We start from the raw sequence: 22,137 nt of genomic DNA on the forward strand, positions 1-22,137 counted from the left end.
CCTACCGGGACAAATATTCTCCCGAAAATCTCCCGATTTTCAGCCGGAGCTGGAGGCCACGCCCCCTCCAGCTCCATGCTGACCTGAGTGAGGACAGCCTTTTCTTTATGACAACAGGGGTGACAAGAACTAAATCATCCAGACTAGAGATACATTGTATTATTATGTTTATCTTACCTAAAAATAAATACATTTATTAATTAAAAACATTTTTTTTAAATTATATTTTGCTAAAAACATCAAAATTAATTGTATTTGTATTTATTTTTTCTGACTCCTTATTACATCCAGCCATAGAATTATACATTAAAATTCAAGGTTGGCAAGTATGATATACTCCTCCCCTCTTAACCACGCCCCCAACCACGCCCCCGCCCCACCCCAACCACGCCCCCCCACCCCCGAAATCGGAGATCTCAAGGTTGGCAAGTATGCAGCAAAGAAGCAGTTAATGAAGTAAATATTAATACAGAAATGACAATAAACATTATTACACTACAAATGGAGCAATACTAATACCAACAGAAATAGCACTATTGATAATGAATCCATCCATCCATTTTGTACCGCTTGTCCCTTTTTAAAATGACCATTATTTATAATTACCTCTATTATCAACAATACAATTGTTTCAAATGCAACAATACATATATGTAATGATAACTTGAAATAGAGAAGAAAGCAGATAAATGGGGGGAAGAAAGAGAAGGCGTGCGCATGCGCAGTCTGATCGAGCAGCGGCAAAAGCGAAAAGAGCCAAGATGGCGGACTGAGTGGCTTTTCCGAGAAGATTCTCATTTACGATGTGTAGAGATTGAAATATAGCATCAGAACTCGTCTTTTCCAAAGCCCATTAAACATAAGTTGAGTTTGGAGCGATGGAGTGTTATCTGAAGTGAAGATTGAAGACGTAATAGAAGATGGACGACTACTGCTATGCTAAGATGGCGACGTCCGCTAAAAGAGAACATGAAAGAGAATCAACGTCCAGCAAATCACCAACGGAGATAAAGACGAAAACCGCAGATGAAGGTGAGTGAGTTGATGTTTCCTACAACGTCATTTTGGAGGCGAGAAAACGTGTTGGTGAGAAATTAGCCAACGATGTAAAGAAAGAGCCGCCATGATTGTTAGCTTGAAGAAGGCAGTGGAGTTCACATCAGAGGAGATGAAATAATGCAAAAGTCAAATCACTGCCAAATCCAGTATGGACCAGAGTGAAAGGACGTTTTATGTAAAGCTTACAAAAAGTTGAAAAAAGCAGCTTACTGCAGAGATGTGACCATCCATCCATTCATCCATCCATCCATCTTCTTCCGCTTATCTGAGGTCGGGCCGCGGGGGCAGCAGCCTAAGCAGGGAAGCCCAGACTTCCCTCACCCCAGCCACTTGGTCCAGCTCCTCCCGGGGGATCCCGAGGCGTTCCCAGGCCAGTCGGGAGAGATAGTCTTCCCAATGTTTCCTGGGTCTTCCCCGTGGCCTCCTACCAGTCGGACGTGCCCGAAACACCTCCCTAGGGAGGCGTTCGGGTGGCATCCTGACCAGATGCCCGAACCACCTCATCTGGCTCCTCTCCATGTGGAGGAGCAGCGGCTTTACTTTGAGTTCCTCCCGGATGGCAGAGCTTCTCACCCTATCTCTAAGGGAGAGCCCCGCCACCCGGCGGAGGAAACTCATTTGGGCCGCTTGCACCCGTGATCTTGTCCTTTCGGTCATAACCCAAAGCTCATGACCATAGGTGAGGATGAGAACGTAGATCGAGCGGTAAATTGAGAGCTTTGCCTTCCGGCTCAGCTCCTTCTTCACTACAACGGATCGATACAGCGTCCGCATTACTGAAGACGCCGCTCCGATCCGCCTGTCGATCTCACCATCCACTCTTCCCTCACTCGTGAACAAGACTCCGAGGCAACGTTCCCTCTAAGGTGCACGCCTGCGCAATTGCGCACTGCTCACGCGTCCTCTGCGCACAGCAAATGAATGCCGCGCAGAAAATCAAAAATCCCATCTGAACTTGAAACAAAATAAACACATTACAATTTATTCTGTATGATTTTGCAATGCAACTCTATGAGTGACAGGTGACAACAAGAGAGGCCCAAATGAATAAAACAATCTTTGTCAACACAGTTCAATTATCGTCTGTCGAGACACTTTACGGACAGGAATTCCATCAATCACTTTATTGAGCAAAACTGTTTGTAACCACACTAAAAACATGAGTAAAAACAGCTTTTATCTATAAAAACTGGTAATTTTCTGCTATACAAACCAGGCTTAAAGGGGAACATTATCACAATTTCAGAAGGGTTAAAGCCATTAAAAATCAGTTCCCAGTTGCTTATTATATTTTTCGAAGTTTTTTTCAAAATTTTACCTATCACGCAATATCCCTAAAAAAAGCTTCAAAGTGCCTGATTTTAACTATCGTTATATACACCCGTCCATTTTCCTGTGACGTCACATAGTGAAGCCAACACAAACAAACATGGCGCATAGAACAGCAAATTATAGCGACATTATCTCGGATTCAGACTCGGATTTCAGCGGTTTAAGCGATTCAACAGATTACTAATGTATTGAAACGGATGGTTGTAGTGTGGAGGCAGGTAGCGAAAACGAAATTGAAGAAGAAACTGAAGCTATTGAGCCATATCGGTTTGAACCGTATGCAAGCGAAACCGACGAAAACGACACGACAGCCAGCGACACGGGAGAAAGCGAGGACGAATTCGGAGATTCGCTTTCTAACCAACGATTGGTATGTGTTTGTTTGGCATTAAAGGAAACTAACAACTATGAACTAGGTTTACAGCATATGAAATACATTTGGCAACAACATGCACTTTGAGAGTGCAGACAGCCCAATTTTCATCAATTAATATATTCTGTAGACATACACTCATCCGCGCTCTTTTCCTGAAAGCTGATCTGTCCAGTTTTGGAGTTGATGTCAGCAGGCCAGGGAAGCTAGGGTCGATAGGGGGTTTAGCTCGCTCGTCTGCGGGAACAAACTGCCGCCATTGCTTGCCGTGCTACCGAGGTCCTTTGTCCCTGAATTGCTCACACACTCCGGCAGATTCAATGGGGGTCTGGCGGCAGATTTCTTTGACTTTATCGTTGGAAATGCATCTGCTTTGAGTGTCGCAGGATATCCACACATTCTTGCCATCTCTGTCATAGCATAGCTTTTGTCGGTAAAGTGTGCGGAACAAACGTCCAATTTCTTGCCACTTTCGCATCTTTGGGCCACTGGTGCAACTTGAATCCGTCCCTGTTCGTGTTGTTACACCCTCCGACAACACACCGACGAGGCATGATGTCTCCAAGGTACGGAAAACAGTCGAAAAAACGGAAAATAACAGAGCTGATTTGACTCGGTGTTTGAGAAAATGGCGGATTGCTTCCCGATGTGACGTCACACGTGACGTCATCGCTCCGAGAGCGAATAATAGAAAGGCGTTTAATTCGCCAAAATTCACCCATTTAGAGTTCGGAAATCGGTTAAAAAAATATATGGTCTTTTTTCTGCAACATCAAGGTATATATTGACGCTTACATAGGTCTGGTAATAATGTTCCCCTTTAAACCAACGTTATCATCCGTCGTTTCAACAGAAGCCGCTTGCTCTGTCTCACCTGCACCAACACACGCACTCATGGCACTTAGCCAGTGCTGCGTTTATGGCCACACAAAAACTCGGACAACCCCAACGCCACACAATGTGTAAATGCCAGGTTGTAACACTCTGACTCCTCAATCAGAAGTGTGCTTATTTTACTGCCATTTATTAAGGATGTTAATCCAAGGATATTATTCATGAAATACTGTCACTAGATTTCATAAATGCTAATAAAAAGATGTATTTTACAGACAGAAAGTAACAGGAACTAAATGTAATCTCTGAAAGGGGTAACATTTCTTTTAAAGGCAGGACCCGCAGCCAGACATACAATACTAGCACATAGGTCATGAAAAACATGTTTTTTTGTTATTTTCATTGTAAGAGGGACAAATTATTTTAATAAAACATTTAAATTGTTATGATGTCAGGTTTAGGACAGGTGTGACGCTGGTGTGGCCACAGTGTGCACGTCTGATGTTGCTCACATGTGCTCCACTGAATGCTCAGGGACTTTGTGCGTTTGCTCACACACATGAAAAATTAGAGAGAATATTGCTCCGAGGTACTTGAACTCCTCCACTTGGGGCAAGATCTCCTCCCCAACCCGGAGATGGCAGTCAACCCTTTTCCGGGCGAGAACCATGGACTCGGACTAGGAGGTGCTGATTCTCATCCCAGTCTCTTCACACTCGGCTGCGAACCGATCCAGTGAGAGCTGAAGATCCTGGCCAGATGAAGCCATCAGGACCACATCATCTGCAGAAAGCAGAGACCTAATCCTGCAGTCAGAGATGTGACCGAGGAACTGATTTCCAACTTGGATACTGAACTGAGCTCTTTGATGCCAGATGTGTAACATAGGCCTTTGATGCCATGTGGGTGTCAAAATAAAAGCATACACTCCGGGTTGGGGAGGAGACCCTGCCTCAAGTGGAGGAGTTCAAGTACCTCGGAGTCTTGTTCACGAGTGAGGGAAGAGTGGATCGTGAGATCGACAGGCGGATCGGTGCGGCGTCTTCAGTAATGCGGACGCTGTATCGATCCGTTGTGGTGAAGAAGGAGCTGAGCCGGAAGGCAAAGCTCTCAATTTACCTGTCGATCTACGTTCCCATCCTCACCTATGGTCATGAGCTTTGGGTTATGACCGAAAGGATAAGATCACGGGTACAAGCGGCCGAAATGAGTTTCCTCCGCCGTGTGGCGGGGCTCTCCCTTAGAGATAGGGTGAGAAGCTCTGCCATCTGGTAGGAGCTCAAAGTAAAGCCACATTGAGAGGAACCAGATGAGGTGGTTCGGGCATCTGGTCAGGATGCCACCCAAACGCCTCCCTAGGGAGGTCCGACCGGTAGGAGGCCACGGGGAAGAGTCAGGACACGTTGGGAAGACTATGTCTCCCGGCTGGCCTGGGAACACCTCGGGATCCCCTAGGACAGGGGTCGGCAACCAAAAATGTTGAAAGAGCCATATAGGACCAAAAATACAAAAACAAATCTGTCTGGAGCCGCAAACAAATTAAAAGCCATATTACATACAGATAGTGTGTCATGAGATATACATTGAATTGAGATGACTTAAAGGAAACTAAATGACCTCAAATATAGCTACAGATGAGGCATAATGATGCAATATGTACATATAGCTAGCCTAAATAACATGTTAGCATCGATTAGCTTGCAGTCATGCAGTGACCAAATATGTCTGATTAGCACTCCACACAAGTCAATAACATCAACAAAACTCACCTTTGTGCATTCATGCACAACGTTAAAAGTTTGGTGGACAAAATGAGACAGAAAAAGAAGTGGCATAAAACACGTCCTAGAAAGTCGGAGAAAGTTATACATGTAAACAAACTACGGTGAGTTCAAGGACCGCCAAAATTAGTAGGACAAAAGGGCGCTCGCCAAATACTCGAATCAGTGAAGCATGTTTAATATAAACAATGTGTTTTATAACAATTAGGTGTCATGTTTGTCCTCCTACAGAAACCATATTAAAACAAAAAATATATTTTTTCCCCCTCATCTTTTTCCATTTTTCATACATTTTTCAAAAAGCTCCAGAGAGCCACTAGGGCGGCGCTAAAAGGCCGCATGCGGCTCTAGAGCCGCGGGTTGCCGACCCCTGCCCTAGGAGGAGTTAGACGAAGTGGCTGGGGAGAGGGAAGTCTGGGCTTCTCTGCTTAGGCTGCTGCCCCCGCGACCCGACCTCGGACAAGCGGTAGAAAATAGATGGATGGATGGACGGTGCATTATTTTCACAGACGCATCACAACGTTCGCTATTTCCTTCAACAACACCACCAACTATTACTAATAAAGGCAGACTTCACGAGTGCCATCAAAGAATACTTGGAGACAAATTATGATCCAGAACCTTATATTTTTGAGCCTGAATATAAGGAGGATGAGCTACAAGTTTTAGAAGCTGAGTGATGAGCAGATCAAGCAATTAGCACTATTAGTACTAAGTGGTAAACAAAAAAATCCCAAGAATGAACATACTGTAACTAATTTCTGTAGAAACTGCCTAAATGCTGAAACTGAACTGAAATGCTGATGGAATAGGGCTGGGCAATATGGCAAAAAAATGATCACGATTATCGAGAGGAGCCAGATGAGGTGGTTCGGGCATCTGGTCAGGATGCCACCCGAACGCCTCCCTAGGGAGGTGTTTAGGGCACGTCCGACTGGTAGGAGGCCACGGGGAAGACCCAGGACACGTTGGGAAGACTATGTCTCCCGGCTGGCCTGGGATCGCCTCGGGATCCCCCGGGAAGAGCTGGACGAAGTGGCTGGGGAGAGGGAAGTCTGGGCTTCTCTGCTTAGGCTGCTGCCCCCGCGACCCGACCTCGGATAAGCGGAAGAAGATGGATGGATGGATGGACAAATGCCCTTTAGAAAATAAATGGCAGACCACATGATTGGAGGTAATAAAGAACAAGAGTAAGGGGAAAATGTTAAAATTATGGAATATGACAGAGTCAGATGACTGCCGATTTTGTTGTCAGGAGTCTGAATCCACCCTGCATTTGTTTTGGTATTGTCATATTGTGTCTTCCTTTTGGGTGGAAGTTGAAAAAATGTGTTTAAGGATTGGTTTGTTTATGAAGCTTGATGTGGTTTCTGTTATTTTGGGAGAGTTAATTGACAATCATGATTTAATCAATTTAATTATAGTACTCGGTAAAAGGTTTATTTTTAAGGCCAAAAACAGATATTCACTTAGTATTACTTCCTTTAAAACATTTATTCAGTATTTTTTAACTTTAGAAAGTTACATGGTTGAAAACGATAATGATGCCAAAAAACATAAAAAAAGATGGGAAGTCCTCAAAGGCTTATGTTGAAAGTGTAATTATGTTTATAGATTATATGCTATCTGTTGTTGTATTCCCTAATTTTTAGTGACCTGAACATAATCTGGACTGTACATACATGTTTTTGTTTTTGTTTTGAAAATGTAATTTTTTTTATAGATTATATGCAATCTGTAGTGTTCCAAAATTTTCGAATTTTTTTTTCTTCTTTTTTTTCTTTTTTTTTCTCAGTGTACATGAATGAAGGTGTGTGTTGCTGGACCCGACTTGGACACTATCTGGACTGGACCTGGTTTAAAAAAAAAAAAAACTTTAAACAAAGCTAATTTCATTTACAACCGGGTCTGGATTTACAACCAGTCCTTTCTTTCCTTTTTTTTTTTTTTATTTTTTTTTATTTTTTTTTTTTTTATTTATTTATTTTTATTTTTATTTTTTTATAGATAAGATAAATAAATATTTTCTTGGATAAAAAGAAAAGTAAAACAATATAAAATAATTTACATAAAGGAGGGGGAAAAAAGTACCGTATTTTCCGCACCATAAGCCGCCCTGGTTTATAAGCCGCGCCTTCAATGAACGGCATATTTCAAAACTTTGTCCACCTATAAGCCTCCCCGTGTTATAAGCCGCATCTAACTGCGCTAAAGGAATGTCAAAAAACAGTCAGATAGGTCAGTCAAACTTTAATAATATATTAAAAACCAGCGTGATGTGGGCGCGCATGGAGTCGTATATCAACATGGACGGAGCTGCGTGAAAAAAGCCACCCGGCCTCTTCGCGTAAACTTACCTTAACCACTCGCTCATCTTTTCTTCATCCATCCATCCCTTCGAGTTAGCTTTTATGATGACGCCGGCTGGAAAGGTCTCTTTTGGCAAGGTCTTCCTTTTGAATATCACCATGGGTGGAAGTTTCTGGCCATTAGCATGGCAAGCTAGAACCACAGTGAAGGATGACTTCTCATTCCCTGTGGTGCGAATATTCACCGTACGTGCTCCCGTTGTATCCACAGTGCGGTTCACAGGAATATCAAAAGTCAGTGGAACCTCGTCCATGTTGATAATGTTCTCTGGCCGGATCTTTTTTTCAGCTATCTTGTTTTTACAATATGCACGGAAAGTAGCCAGCTTTTCTTGAAAGTCTTTAGGCAGTTGCTGTGAAATAGTAGTCCGTGTGCGGATGGAGAGATTGCGTCTTTTCATGAACCGGAAACCTGTCGCTTAGTAGGAGCCATTTTGTGGTCTTTACAGATGTAAACACACAAAGGAAATGAAACGTAATATCCGCGCGCTTCTTCTTCTTCTATGGGGGCGGGTGGTTGCTTACAGTAGAAGAAGAAGCGCTTCCTGTTCTATGGGGGCGGGTGCTTACCTTGGCGGTTGCTTGCGTAGAAGAAGAAGCACTTCCTCTTCTACGGGGAAAAAAGATGGCGGCTGTTTACCGTAGTTGCGAGACCGAAACTTTATGAAAATGAATCTTAATATTAATCCATATATAAAGCGCACCGGGTTATAAGCCGCACTGTCAGTTTTTGAGTAAATTTGTGGTTTTTAGGTGCGGCTAAAATACGGTAATTAAATGAAAATGTTAGTGGACCAGCAGCACAAACAATCAAGTGTGCTTCAGGGACTGTGTTGTGTCCCTTGCAGAAGTGTTGTCCATGTTGTGGGAACCAAAATATTGATAGCAGAAAGAAACAACCCCTTTTGTGTGAGTGGGTGTGTATGAGTGTGAATGGGGGAGGGAGGTTGTTTTTTTTTGGGTTGATGCACTAGTTGAAAGTGTATCGTGTGTTTTTTTCTATGTTGATTTAATTAAAAAAAATAAAAATAAAATAAAAATAAAGAACAAGAGTAATATGATTACTGTCAACATTTGATTGGGAAGTTCTCCACAAGTGTCACAGATCATAAAGTCAAATAAAGTAACGGGCGCCATGCGTGTTGATGCCGTCGGGTTGCTTTCGTATGTTTTGGTTGCTTCCGTTGACATCCAGGAATGCTCGGAAGTGAAACACCGCGAGACCGTGCGCTACAAAATGGGAAAACACAAATGTCAGCGGCCATAGCTGAGGTTTGGCTGGAAAACGTGTCCTAAACATCTTTGCGTTTTGAGCTACTTGTGTAAGTTAAAAGTTAAAGTACCAATGATAGTCATACACACAAACTAGCTGTGGTGAAATCAACCTCTGCATTTGACCCATCCCCTTGTTCAACCCCTGGGAGGTGAGGGGAGCAGTGAGCAGCAATGGTGGCCGCACCCGGGAATCACATGTTCATATGGATTGTGTAGTGTAGTGTAGGATTGGTCAATATTATGTCGGGATTTGGTTTTGAAATAACACATACGTGTTTCCTGTGTGCACACCAACGGGAGAACTTCAGGTTTTCGGGGAGCGAGCGGGTGGGTGCTTAAAGAACGGCGAGGCGTGCAGGCGGGTTCCGAGGGTATAACGTGTGCTTGTTGGCGCCCCGTGGGTTACTCTGTGGAAAGGCAACAATGTGCCAATGCATTTATTTTTCTTCCTATTTTCCAGAGCTACTGTTGATCCGCTGAACTACTGTTATGTTAATACATGTGATAAAAAGTTTCATGTTATAATTCAACAAAAAAAAAACTGTGAATGCAATCTTCCATCAATGACTTCACTAGCTCAACAAATTATTTGAGTTTTTACAATTGCAATATTTGCTATCAAATATATAGCTCATGTATTTATGAAAGGCCTTATGAAGATGTTTTAAAACCAAACCAAACAGTGAATTAATCAAATGAACTGTGGATTATGTACATTTTGGAATGGCTTGTATTGTTAATGATAATAATAATAATAATAATAATAATAATAGATATTATTTGTAAAAAGCACTTTACATTGAGTAAACAACCTCAACGTGCTACAGCGTATTACAAAATAAATAAAAAGATAATAAAAATAAATTGTGACGTTAAGTATATTTTTTCAACAAAAACAATCAACTATTAATGATGTGGTACAGTCATGAAAGAGAGGCCTGGCTTTCAGTTTATAGCTTCTTAATAGCTAGAAATCATTGGTAAGTTTTCTTGCATTTTTACAGAATTTTAATGTAGCAAATGACAAATTTCGAAGCATCTTAAAAATAGTCAAATCTATTTGAATACATAACCCCGAAAGGGGGCCCTACTCAGTGGTCTAGTGCAGTGGTTCTCAACCTTTTTTCAGTGATGTACCCCCTGTGAATTTTTTTTTTAATTCAAGTACCCCCTAATCAGAGCAATGCATTTTTGGTTGAAAAAAAAAGAGATAAAGAAGTAAAATACAGCACTATGTCATCAGTTTCTGATTTATTAAATTGTATAACAGTGCAAAATATTGCTCATTTGTAGTGGTCTTTCTTGAACTATTTGGGAAAAAAAAGATAGGTTTTTATTTATATTTATAAAGGATTTTTGAATTGTTGCTATTTTTAGAATATTTAAAACGTACCCCTTGGCATACCTTCAAGTACCCCCAGGGGTACGCGTAACCCCTTTTGAGAACCACTGGTCTAGTGGTTAGAGTGTCCACCCTGAGATCGGTAGATCGTGAGTTCAAACCCCGGCCGAGTCATACCAAAGACTATAAAAATGGGACCCATTACCTCCCTGCTTGGCACTCAGCATCAAGGGTTGGAATTGGGGGTTAAATCCCGGGCGCGGCACCGCTGCTGCCCACTGCTCCCCTCACCTCCCAGGGGGTGATCAAGGGTATGGGTCAAATGCAGAGGACACATTTCACCACACCTAGTGTGTGTGTGACAATCATTGGTACTTTAACTTTAACTTTGATTGTAGTTTAACTGTTTCTTATTACAAATGCACTGTTTTTAAAAGTTGCAAGTTATAAACGCTGACTTAGTGAAAGGAAAAGAAATGTAAAACTGCATTAATATACCTACAAGCTGTGCTCTCGTCGCAAAAAGTGATCAACCTATAATCAAAGGAATATTTTTATTATTGTTATATTTTTTTTATAAACCTTTATTTATAAATTGCAACATTTACAAACAATTGAGAAATAATAATAATCAAAATAAGTACAAAAACAGTACAAAACAGCGCCATGGGGTTGTAAACTCAATAAAGTAACTAAAATAGGATGCAATATATATATATATATATATATACATACACACACACACACACACACACACAAGTTCAGTGAATAATTTTAAATTTGGAACACAGCATCATCGTTTTCACAGCTTTTTGGTTGTTAGAGGTAGAGAGTGTTTTAACGAAGAGTTCTATAATTAAAAGAATAATGACAACTGGAAGTAAACTTGCGTGGTGTCACAGAAAAACAGGACGTGACGCGCCCAAAACACAATTTTTTTTCATTATTATTAAAAAAAAACACTTAAAACTTTACAAATTAAAACGGAAGAAGATAACCTATTTAAAAGCTCAAATTAAATTAATGCGACTCTTAAGAAGCCAGAACAATATTTAAAGGGGAACTGCACTTTTTTGGAATTTTGCCTATCGCTCACAATCATTATGAAAGACATGTTTTGTTTTGTTTTTAATTCGGATTTTAAAGATGATAAAAAAACACTTGGAGGATGCGGCTAATGGGAGTCACCGTTGTAGCCTTCAAAGCCCTGGAAAACAACTTGAAAACACTCCATCAACGTTTTATATACACACTGCAAGTATATATACCGTATTTTTCGGACTATAAGTCGCAGTTTTTTTCCTAGTTTGGCCGGGGGTGCGACTTATACTCAGGAGCGACTTATGTGTGAAATTATTAACACATTACCATAAAATATCAAATAATATTATTTAGCTCATTCACGTAAGGGACTAGACGTATAAGATTTCATGGGATTTAGCGATTAGGAGTGACAGATTGTTTGGTAAACGTATAGCATGTTCTATATGTTATAGTTATTTGAATGACTCTTACCATAATATGTTACGTTTACATACCAGGCACGTTCTCAGTTGGTTATTTATGCCTCATATAACGTACACTTATTCAGCCTGTTGTTCACTATTCTTTATTTATTTAAAATTGCCTTCCAAATGTCTATACTTGGTGTTGGCTTTTATCAAATACATTTCCCCCAAAAATGTGACTTATACTCCAGTGCGACTTATATATGTTTTTTCCCTTATTTATTATGCATTTTCGGCAGGTGCGACTTATACTCCGGTGCGACTTATACTCCGAAAAATACGGTATGTATGTATGTATGTATATATGTTTATATATATGTATATATATGTATGTATATATGTGTATATATATATATATATATATATATATATATATATATATATATACATACATATATATAATACATACATATATATATATATATATATATATATATATATATATATATATATATATATATATATATATATATATATATATATATATATATATATATATATATATATAAAATGTGTGTGTATGTATATATATATACTGTATGTATGTATGTATGTATATATATATATATATATATATATATATATATATATATATATACACACAGATACGAATGGAGAAATAACTGCTGCTTCTAGAAGCGAGCACGCGAAAGAGGGTGCTCGCAGACGGAAGCCGATAGAGCAGAGGTGGGGAAATATCGGGGGCCACATTGAGAGGGAAAAATGTGTCTGGGGGGCCTAGGTGTATGTGCGTATAACTTAAATATACACATTTAGCTGTAAAAACCTGCTGTACAGTATGTGTGTTTGGGTCCCTTTTTTTCAGGAACACTAATACCAAATGTCACAATGTCCGATTATGACATGCCGGTTATGACAGACCGCCTCAAAAAAACAGAATGGAATTTTACAGTTTTTTACTGAATGGGACACCCAAATTGTCCATGAAAATAAAGAAAGTGGAATTTACAATATTAACTATGAACAATAAAACACTGAATATTGACAACATATGAACGTCGCTCCTCTTTTACTTCTCAGACCACAAGCTCCTCGATAGTTGTGTGTCTTTTACAATCAAGCAAAACACAATAAAAAAAACAAAAACATATGAATGCAAAGTGTAATAAATAGGGATGTCCCGATCCGATATTGATATCGGAAATCAGTCCGATATTAGCCAAAAAAGTGAATATCGGATTTTATTGTACTGAATCTAAAAACTCCGATATAAGCTCTCCGATATAAGCTGTCCATTTACCGCTACAGCACGTCTATAATAGGTGACTCTGGTATGATCACACTCCAACACAGTAGGTGGCAGCAATGCCCCTTAATTAACGTTGGTGCCGTCCGCGGAAGAAGAGCGTCTCTGATCCAGCATGCACAGCCCATGTGATCAACAACAACGACAACGCGTGTGCTTGCAGCAAAGTGTAGTGATGTCGGCTGTGTGGAAGTATTTTAACCTAAACTCGGACAAAGACGTTGCCGCTAAATGCAACATGCCGAAATGCTTATCTTCTTAAAAAAAATCTCCACATTATGCTCGGACTGCAGAAAGTGGAGAAGGAGGAGGAGGAGTAGTAAGGGTAGTCAGCACTGACTGATTATTATTTGTTTTATGCTCTTGTTATTAGAGTGATATGTTTATTGTGTTTAAGGCTGCAGCTAACGATTATTTTTCTATCGATTAATCTATAGATTATTTTTTTCGATTAATCGGTTAATCTATAGATTATTTTTTCGATTAATCTATAGATTATTTTTCCTTTTACCGATTATTTTTTTATTTTTAAAACGAAGATGAAAAAATAAATGTAGGCCAGTTTTTTCAAAAGGCATGGCTTTTATTTACAAAAAAAAAAGGATGGCCACTCAGTCAACATTGACAACAACATGACAAAATATTCTGTAACAATGTAAACATTTAAAACTTTTAACATTTAACAAAATTAAAAGTAGCTTATTTGCTTTTTAATGTGCAAATATAAAAGTAAACACCCAGTGCAAATCTTAATATTCTGCAATAGTATAAGCATTTCAAAAGTAAAAGTATTGCTTATTTTGCTTTAAAATTTGCAAAAATAAAGATAAAGATCCAATACAAAAAAGTGCAAAACGGAAATATTCTGTAACAGTGTAAACATTTCAACAAAAGTAAAAGTATTGCTTATTTTGCTTAATAACACAACAATGATAGTATGATTAAAGTGAAAGTTAATTGTTCGTTTGTACATAGTATATGTAACTGTTAATGTTGTAAAAGGTATTTGCACAACTAGTTAACGTTAGCGTTAAAGAGGAGCGCGTCTTTGTAAACACTGAACAGGCACGCCAAACGCGCCTCTCAGAGCGAAACAGTGTTTTAGTTTATGAATTTACAACGCAGATACAAATGACACATTCATGTTTTTGTGTAATGATGACAACGTATACTCACGCGGACGATTGACTAGTTGATGGTGATGGCAAGAACGCTGTCGGGTGTTTTCTTTTCAAATGTTCGTTTATAGCCGTTGTGCATACAACAACATTATTAGCAGAGGTGGGTAGAGTAGCCAGAAATTGTACTCAAGTAAGAGTACTGTTACTTTAGAGATTTATTACTCAAGTAAAAGTAAGGAGTAGTCACCCAAATATTTACTTGAGTAAAAGTAAAAAGTATGTTGTGAAAAAACTACTCAAGTACTGAGTAACTGATGAGTAACATACACACACATATCATATATATATATATATATATATATATATATATATATATATATATATATATGTATATATACACACACACACACACACACACGCACACACATATATATATATATATATATATATATACACACATATATATATATACATATATATATATATACACACACACATATATATATATATACACATATATATACATACATTGATATATACAGTATATAATTTATATTTATTTATTTTGACGTTTTTGTTTACATGTTAAAGGTGTTTTAATGAATATACATGCATGTTTAACACATATAGATTCCTTTCTTTCATGAAGACAAGAATATAAGTTGGTGTATTACCTGATTCTGATGACTTGCATTGATTGTAAACAGACAGTATTGCGTATAACGTCCACGTTTTCAAATGGAGGAGAAAAAAAGTTCCTCATTTCTGTCTAATACCACATGAAAGTGGTTGGTTTTTGGCATCTTATTTGTCCATCTTCCATATTAGTTTTTATACACTTTACAAGAAATAAATAGGCGGAAAACTCCGTAGCTTGCTAGCTTGTTTGCGCTGGCTTTCGCAGACTCTTATTTTGAAAGCGCGGCGCGATGGAGCGGCACCTTTATTGTGAAGACAGGAACTGTGCAGTCAGTCTTTAGGCTTTTGACGGGATGTACGTTTGAAATAAAAAGTAGTCTTTTTTCCTTCACACTTTTGATTGATTGATTGAAACTTTTATTAGTAGATTGCACAGTACAGTACATATTCCGTACAATTGACCACTAAATGGCAACACCCCAATACGTTTTTCAACTCAGGTCATGTGACCGCCTGGCTCTGTTTGATTGGTCCAACGTCACCAGTGACTGCATCTGATTGGTGGAACGGAGTGAACGTCACCAGTAAGGCAGGCACTTTGAAGGTCTGTCTGACAGACCAAAACAAACAAAGTGTGCATTAACAGATCGATAAAAATTAGTAGCGAGTAGCGAGCTGAATGTAGATAAAAGTAGCGTTTCTTCTTAGGCCGTTTATTGAAATACTCCCACACTTTTGACGACTTTTGGCGTGCTTTTTTCCCCCTCGCTCGCACCGCTCGCATCGTCTGCTTTGCGCTCCGCCATGACGGTAGTGTGACGTAAATATGCGACGCGTCGAAGCACAAAAACGGCGTCGACGTATTTACGTAACCGATGACGTCGATGACGTCGACTTCGTCGACGCGTCGTTTCAGCCCAATTGTGTTTACACTATTCTTCAGTGAAGACTAAGAGTAATTACTATATTGTTTTGGGCACAGTCAGTCAGTGAAACTGGAGCTGTGAACTCCTAACTTAGAGCAGTTGGACAGTGGACAATATTGTGTTGTTTTTGTTGTTTTTGTCCCTGCCCACAGTTGTTTCCAACATATGCTGACAGTAAAAAAATAATTGAAGTGAAATTGAATTGTTTGCACTTTAAAACGTTTTTTTTTTTTTTAATTGGATTTATTTAGGTTATTTTTCAGGGTCTTCTAATTTATTTTTAATTTATTCAATTCAATTGTATAATTATGTTGGTATTAGTGGTTATTTTGCACTTTAAATATAACATTTGGTTTTTATTGGATTTGTTGAGGTAATACTCTTATGTTGAAGGTTAAAATTTATGTACCGTATTTTCCGCACTATTAGCCGCACCTAAAAACCACAAATTTACTCAAAAGCTGACAGTGCGGCTTATAACCCGGTGCGCTTTATATATGGATTAATATTAAGATTCATTTTCATAAAGTTTCGGTCTCGCAACTACGGTAAACAGCCGCCATCTTTTTTCCCCGTAGAAGAGGAAGTGCTTCTTCTTCTACGCAAGCAACCGCCAAGGTAAGCACCCGCCCCCATAGAACAGGAAGCGCTTCTTCTTCTACTGTAAGCAACCACCCGCCCGCGTAGAAGAAGAAGAAGCGCGCAGATATTACGTTTCATTTCCTTTGTGTGTTTACATCTGTAAAGACCACAAAATGGCGACAGGTTTCCGGTTCATGAAAAGACGCAATCTCTCCATCCGCTCACGGACTACTATTTCACAGCAACTGCCTAAAGACTTTCAAGAAAAGCTGGCTACTTTCCGTGCATATTGTAAAAACAAGATAGCTGAAAAAAAGATCCGGCCAGAGAACATTATCAACATGGACGAGGTTCCACTGACTTTTGATATTCCTGTGAACCGCACTGTGGATACAACGGGAGCACGTATGGTGAATATTCGGACCACAGGGAATGAGAAGTCATCCTTCACTGTGGTTCTAGCTTGCCATGCTAATGGCCAGAAACTTCCACCCATGGTGATATTCAAAAGGAAGACCTTGCCAAAAGAGACCTTTCCAGCCGGCGTCATCATAAAAGCTAACTCGAAGGGATGGATGGATGAAGAAAAGATGAGCGAGTGGTTAAGGTAAGTTTACGCGAAGAGGCCGGGTGGCTTTTTTCACGCAGCTCCGTCCATGTTGATATACGACTCCATGCGCGCCCACATCACGCTGGTTTTTAATATATTATTAAAGTTTGACTGACCTATCTGACTGTTTTTTTGACATTCCTTTAGCGCAGTTAGATGCGGCTTACAACACGGGGCGGCTTATAGGTGGACAAAGTTTTGAAATATGCCGTTCATTGAAGGCGCGGCTTATAACCCAGGGCGCCTTATGGTGCGGAAAATACGGTAACCAATTGGTTAATAATAAATGGGTCAGTTTTTCCTATACCTACTCTTGCTGACTATTGTTTTCTGTTTTAACACTACAACATCAGTAACAGTAACATCACTTTATCAAGCCTTTTATAACATTCCACACAACAAAATAAGGAATAAATATATGTATGATTCGTGCCTATATCGTATCGTATTGATATCGGTATCGGCCAATACTCAAGGCTACAATATCGGTATCGTATCGGAAGTGAAAAAGTTGTATCGGGACATCCCTAGTAATAAACACCTACAATATGATATCACGTAAAAATGTGCTTCCGCATCTGTTTCTGACACAAGCGTTTCGGGCTGGCTGCTCTGAAAACAAACCCTGCCCACTCTGGTTTGTTCCTCGTCTGAGCTGCTGTGACATAGATTATCGTAAAACCTCAAAAGCGCAGATTTCGACCATTGAAATATTTTCTATAGTTCAAGACTTGTGGTCATTTAAAAACAGCACTGCACATCATAATGGCGGCGACAGTTTTGATGTTAAAGGTCTAAAAAAATTGATGTAGAACATCCGGCGGGCCAGATTAAAAATCTCGACAGGCCGCATGTGGCCCATGGGCCGTATTTCGCCCAGGCCTGCGATAGAGTGTGGAATAAATGTGGAATTTGGAGACAAGCTATTTCGACATAAATGGAATGCTTACCCAAATAAACCAGAAAAAAAACGTCCCTACCCAGCTGGACGAAGGAGACAACTGGCCATCGAGTGAGTCACACTGGCTAGCTGTGTACAAACAAAACATGAAATGTGGGCTAACACTTTACAGATACTATAATATGATTGTTCATGATTTTTCAGTGAGTACAGATTGGTGTCTTATCGCAGTGTTGTACATTACAAACTCAAACACGTTTCGTGCTGACGTAGAAGCCAGCTTATCTTTTGCCGTAGTTAGCTTTTACGGCTAATACCGAAGCAATGTGTTACTAGGCTAGAAAAATAGTTTCTCCGTGTTCGCTGTTACAATAACAATGTCGCTACAGCTTGGTGTATATACAGATTACAGGTAAATGAAGTATTGTTGGCGGTTTTTGAAAGCATTTTAAAGTGATTTAGTGGTAGAATTGAATGCTCCCATTAACTGCATTGCTTGCCACCAAGAACGAGTCAATTTTTACATGTTAGAATGCAAAAAAACAACTTTTGTCTTCTTAACTGTAATTATTGTGAAAAATTGGTAAAATTCCCCAAAAAGTGCAGTTCCTCTTTAATGTTTCTTCTGCCAAGTGCACTGTCTATTTTTGTTTTTATAAAACCTGCTATACATATTTCTGTCAGGTTCAAACACTGATGACATCTATTAAACGAGACAAGAAGCAAGGAATTAAACAGAGACAGAATTAAATTTGGCTCAATTTGAGGAGAAACGTCTGGGCTGTACTCTTGCACAGTCTCCAGCACGCTCTGGCGAAAGATTGTACGCCACCTCTTTTTATTTGGACTTTTCCTGATTACATGGCAACAGCTGTTTCTAAGGGACGGGGTTGTAAACAGCCATCGCCTTTGATTACAAAACAGTTCAAAAGAAAAGGTCGTAAAACAGGGCAAAGAAGAGGTCGCCTTGAGGGGAGTCAGGCCCTGCTTCCTCTCCGCTTTGTGATGTTCTTGGGTCAAGACAATACCTTTCTCTTGATTACAATACACCAAAGAAACAGAACACCTTCATGTCGCTTCCCATCCTACACAGTGGAGTTTTACAAGCCTTCGTGCTTGGTAGGATTAAAGACAGCTTTTGTCTGCTCGCCGGGAACTCATTTCAACACAAAGTTTTGTGATAACTTAGATACTATTATTCTAACAATTTCAGTGTGTGTATAAGTACTCTCTGAGCACATTATACAATACCGTGATATTGTTGATAACCGTAATCATTTTGGTCACAATAACCATGGTATTACATTTTCAATACGTTGCATCCTTAAAGTGGAACATTATCACCAGACCTATGTAAGCGTCAATATATACCTTGATGTTGCAGAAAAAAGACCATATATTTTTTTAACCGATTTCCGAACTCTAAATGGGTGAATTTTGGCGAATTAAACGCCTTTCTATTATTCGCTCTCGGAGCGATGACGTCACAACGTGACGTCACATCGGGAAGCAATCCGCCATTTTCTCAAACACATTACAAACACCGAGTCAAATCAGCTCTGTTATTTTCCGTTTTTTCGACTGTTTTCCGTACCTTGGAGACATCATGCCTCGTCGGTGTGTTGTCGGAGGGTGTAACAACACCAACAGGGACGGATTCAAGTTGCACCAGAGGCCCAAAGATGCGAAAGTGTCAAGAAATTGGACGTTTGTTCCGCACACTTTACCGACGAAAGCTATGCTACGACAGAGATGGCAAGAATGTGTGGATATCCTGCGACACTCAAAGCAGATGCATTTCCAACTGGACTGGACAGATCAGCTTTCAGGAAAAGAGAGCGGATGAGGGTATGTCTACAGAATATATTAATTGATGAAAACTGGGCTGTCTGCCCTCTCAAAGTGCATGTTGTTGCCAAATGTATTTCATATGCTGTAAACCTAGTTCATAGTTGTTAGTTTCCTTTAATGCCAAACAAACACATACCAATCGTTGGTTAGAAGGCGATCGCCGAATTCGTCCTCGCTTTCTCCCGTGTCGCTGGCTGTCGTGTCGTTTTCGTCGGTTTCGCTTGCATCCGGTTCAAACCGATATGGCTCAATAGCTTCAGTTTCTTCTTCAATTTCGTTTTCGCTACCTGCCTCCACACTACAACCATCCGTTTCAATACATGCGTAATCTGTTGAATCGCTTAAGCCGCTGAAATCCGAGTCTGAATCCGAGCTATTGTCGCTATAATTTGCTGTTCTATCCGCCATGTTTGTTTGTATCGGCATCACTGTGTGAGGTCACAGGAAAATGGACGGGTGTATATAACGATGGTTAAAATCAGGCACTTTGAAGCTTTTTTTAGGGATATTGCGTGATGGGTAAAATTTTGAAAAAAACTTCGAAAAATAAAATAACCCACTGGGAACTGATTTTTAATGGTTTTAACCCTTCTGAAATTGTGATAATGTTCCCCTTTAATATATTATTATAAAAAGTATTGTGATATATTTCCATATGGATTTTTTCCCCGGTGTAATATCCTAATGTCCATTGAAACAGATGTTATATTTTCTGTGATTCGAGCGCCACTTGTCAGAGTCCAAGCCAAGTCATGTAAACATTGATCCATCATTCTGGCAAGGCACTAAATGAATGTCCATGAAACACTACACACACATACAGTACATAGAAGAAAGTGTGTAGCAAGTTCAAGGAGAAACATCTCATGGATCATGTCTGAGTTAAAGTGTGTTTGTGTTGTTTGTGTCATGCAGACGTCCAGCACCTGATTGATCAGTCAGAAGAACTTCCCCCTCAGTCGCCAGAGGTGAGCTCCACTTTGAAGCAGGCGACTCCACAGCCACCCCACATTAAAAAGGAAGAGGAGGGACTCTGGATCACTCAGGAGGGAGAGTATCTTCTAGAACCACAGAAGGCTGATCTCACCAAGTTGCCACTGACTGTTGTTTCTGTGAAGATTGAAGATGATGAAGAGAAACCACAAGCAGACAACTTCTTAGCTCCACGATCAGAAGACGAGTTTAAAGTAGCTTTGAGCAGTGGAACAGACTGTGAAGGTGATATGAGGACTCACACTGACAACAATCACTCTGAATGCTCTACAAAGAACCATGATAAAAAACTGTTGAGATGCTCATTTTGCGCTAAAAACTTTAATAAAAAGTACAACTTGGTTCAACACATGAGAACACACACAGGAGAAAAACCGTTTGATTGTTCAGTTTGCGGTAAAAGCTTTGTTTCCAGATCAGGTTTGACTAAACACATAATGAAACACACTGGAAGAAAACCATTTACCTGTTCAGTATGTGGTAAAAGCTTTCTTCATAAGAGCATTCTGATTCAACACACGAGTACACACACCATAGACAAACCATTTCATTGTTCAGTTTGTGGTAAAAGTTTTCCTCATGAGAGCAATTTGATTCAACACATTAGAACACACACCTCGGATAAACAATTTAATTGTTCAGTTTGCAGTAAAAATTTTCCTCACAACAGCAATCTGATTAAACACATGAGAACACACACAGGAGAAAAACCATTTAATTGTTCATTGTGTGGTAAATGCTTTTCTCAGAAATGCAGTTTGACTCGACACACAAGGACCCACACAGAGGAAAAACATTTTTTTTGTTCAGTTTGTGGTAAAACATTCCATCGTAATGCAGACGCAGCAAGACACATAAGAACACACACGGGAGATTAACCAACCAGCTGTTTAATATGTGGCTCATATGTGTCACCAAAACCAGGACACAAATATGTGAAGTCTTTGTACAAAGTCGGATTATCTGGAGCATAGTCTTATCTCCTCATGACCCTATGTCTTCTGTGTATATTTAACTTTTCTTGATAGTATAATAAATAATGCTTGTAGTGTACGCCAGTACTTGTCAAGCTCTTCCAGAACTCCCCGGACACAAAGACAGTTCCATCCTTCTGGAAATGTGTCAACGAGATTGATAGCCGTATCTCAGAAAGAAAAAAGGCAAGATCTGTTGGAACTATGGCTTGGATTCACATGATGTCACGCCTGGCTCTTTAAAGGGGAACATTATCACAATTTCAGAATTGTTAAAGGGGAACATTATCACCAGACCTATGTAAGCGTCAATATATACATTGATGTTGCAGAAAAAAGACCATATATTTTTTTAACCGATTTCCGAACTCTAAATGGGTGAATTTTGGCGAATTAAACA

At 39.6% G+C, this 22,137-nt stretch overlaps 2 protein-coding genes across 2 annotated transcripts in view; one reads left to right on the top strand and one right to left on the bottom strand.

Moving 5' to 3' along the window:
- The window catches only part of LOC133619315 (uncharacterized), a 329,516-nt gene that overhangs the window by 278,083 nt on the left and 29,296 nt on the right, over positions 1-22,137 (bottom strand). The gene's annotated exons all lie outside the window — the stretch shown is intronic.
- On the top strand, positions 731-22,022 carry LOC133619324 (uncharacterized). Its single transcript, XM_061980294.2, has 2 exons — positions 731-1,032; positions 20,686-22,022. The coding sequence occupies exons 1-2, from the start codon at positions 921-923 to the stop codon at positions 21,639-21,641; spliced, it is 1,068 nt and encodes a 355-aa protein (XP_061836278.1). The 5' UTR covers positions 731-920; the 3' UTR covers positions 21,642-22,022.

The sequence above is a fragment of the Nerophis lumbriciformis genome, linkage group LG20, assembly GCF_033978685.3.
Source record: "Nerophis lumbriciformis linkage group LG20, RoL_Nlum_v2.1, whole genome shotgun sequence".
Taxonomy (NCBI): domain Eukaryota; kingdom Metazoa; phylum Chordata; class Actinopteri; order Syngnathiformes; family Syngnathidae; genus Nerophis; species Nerophis lumbriciformis.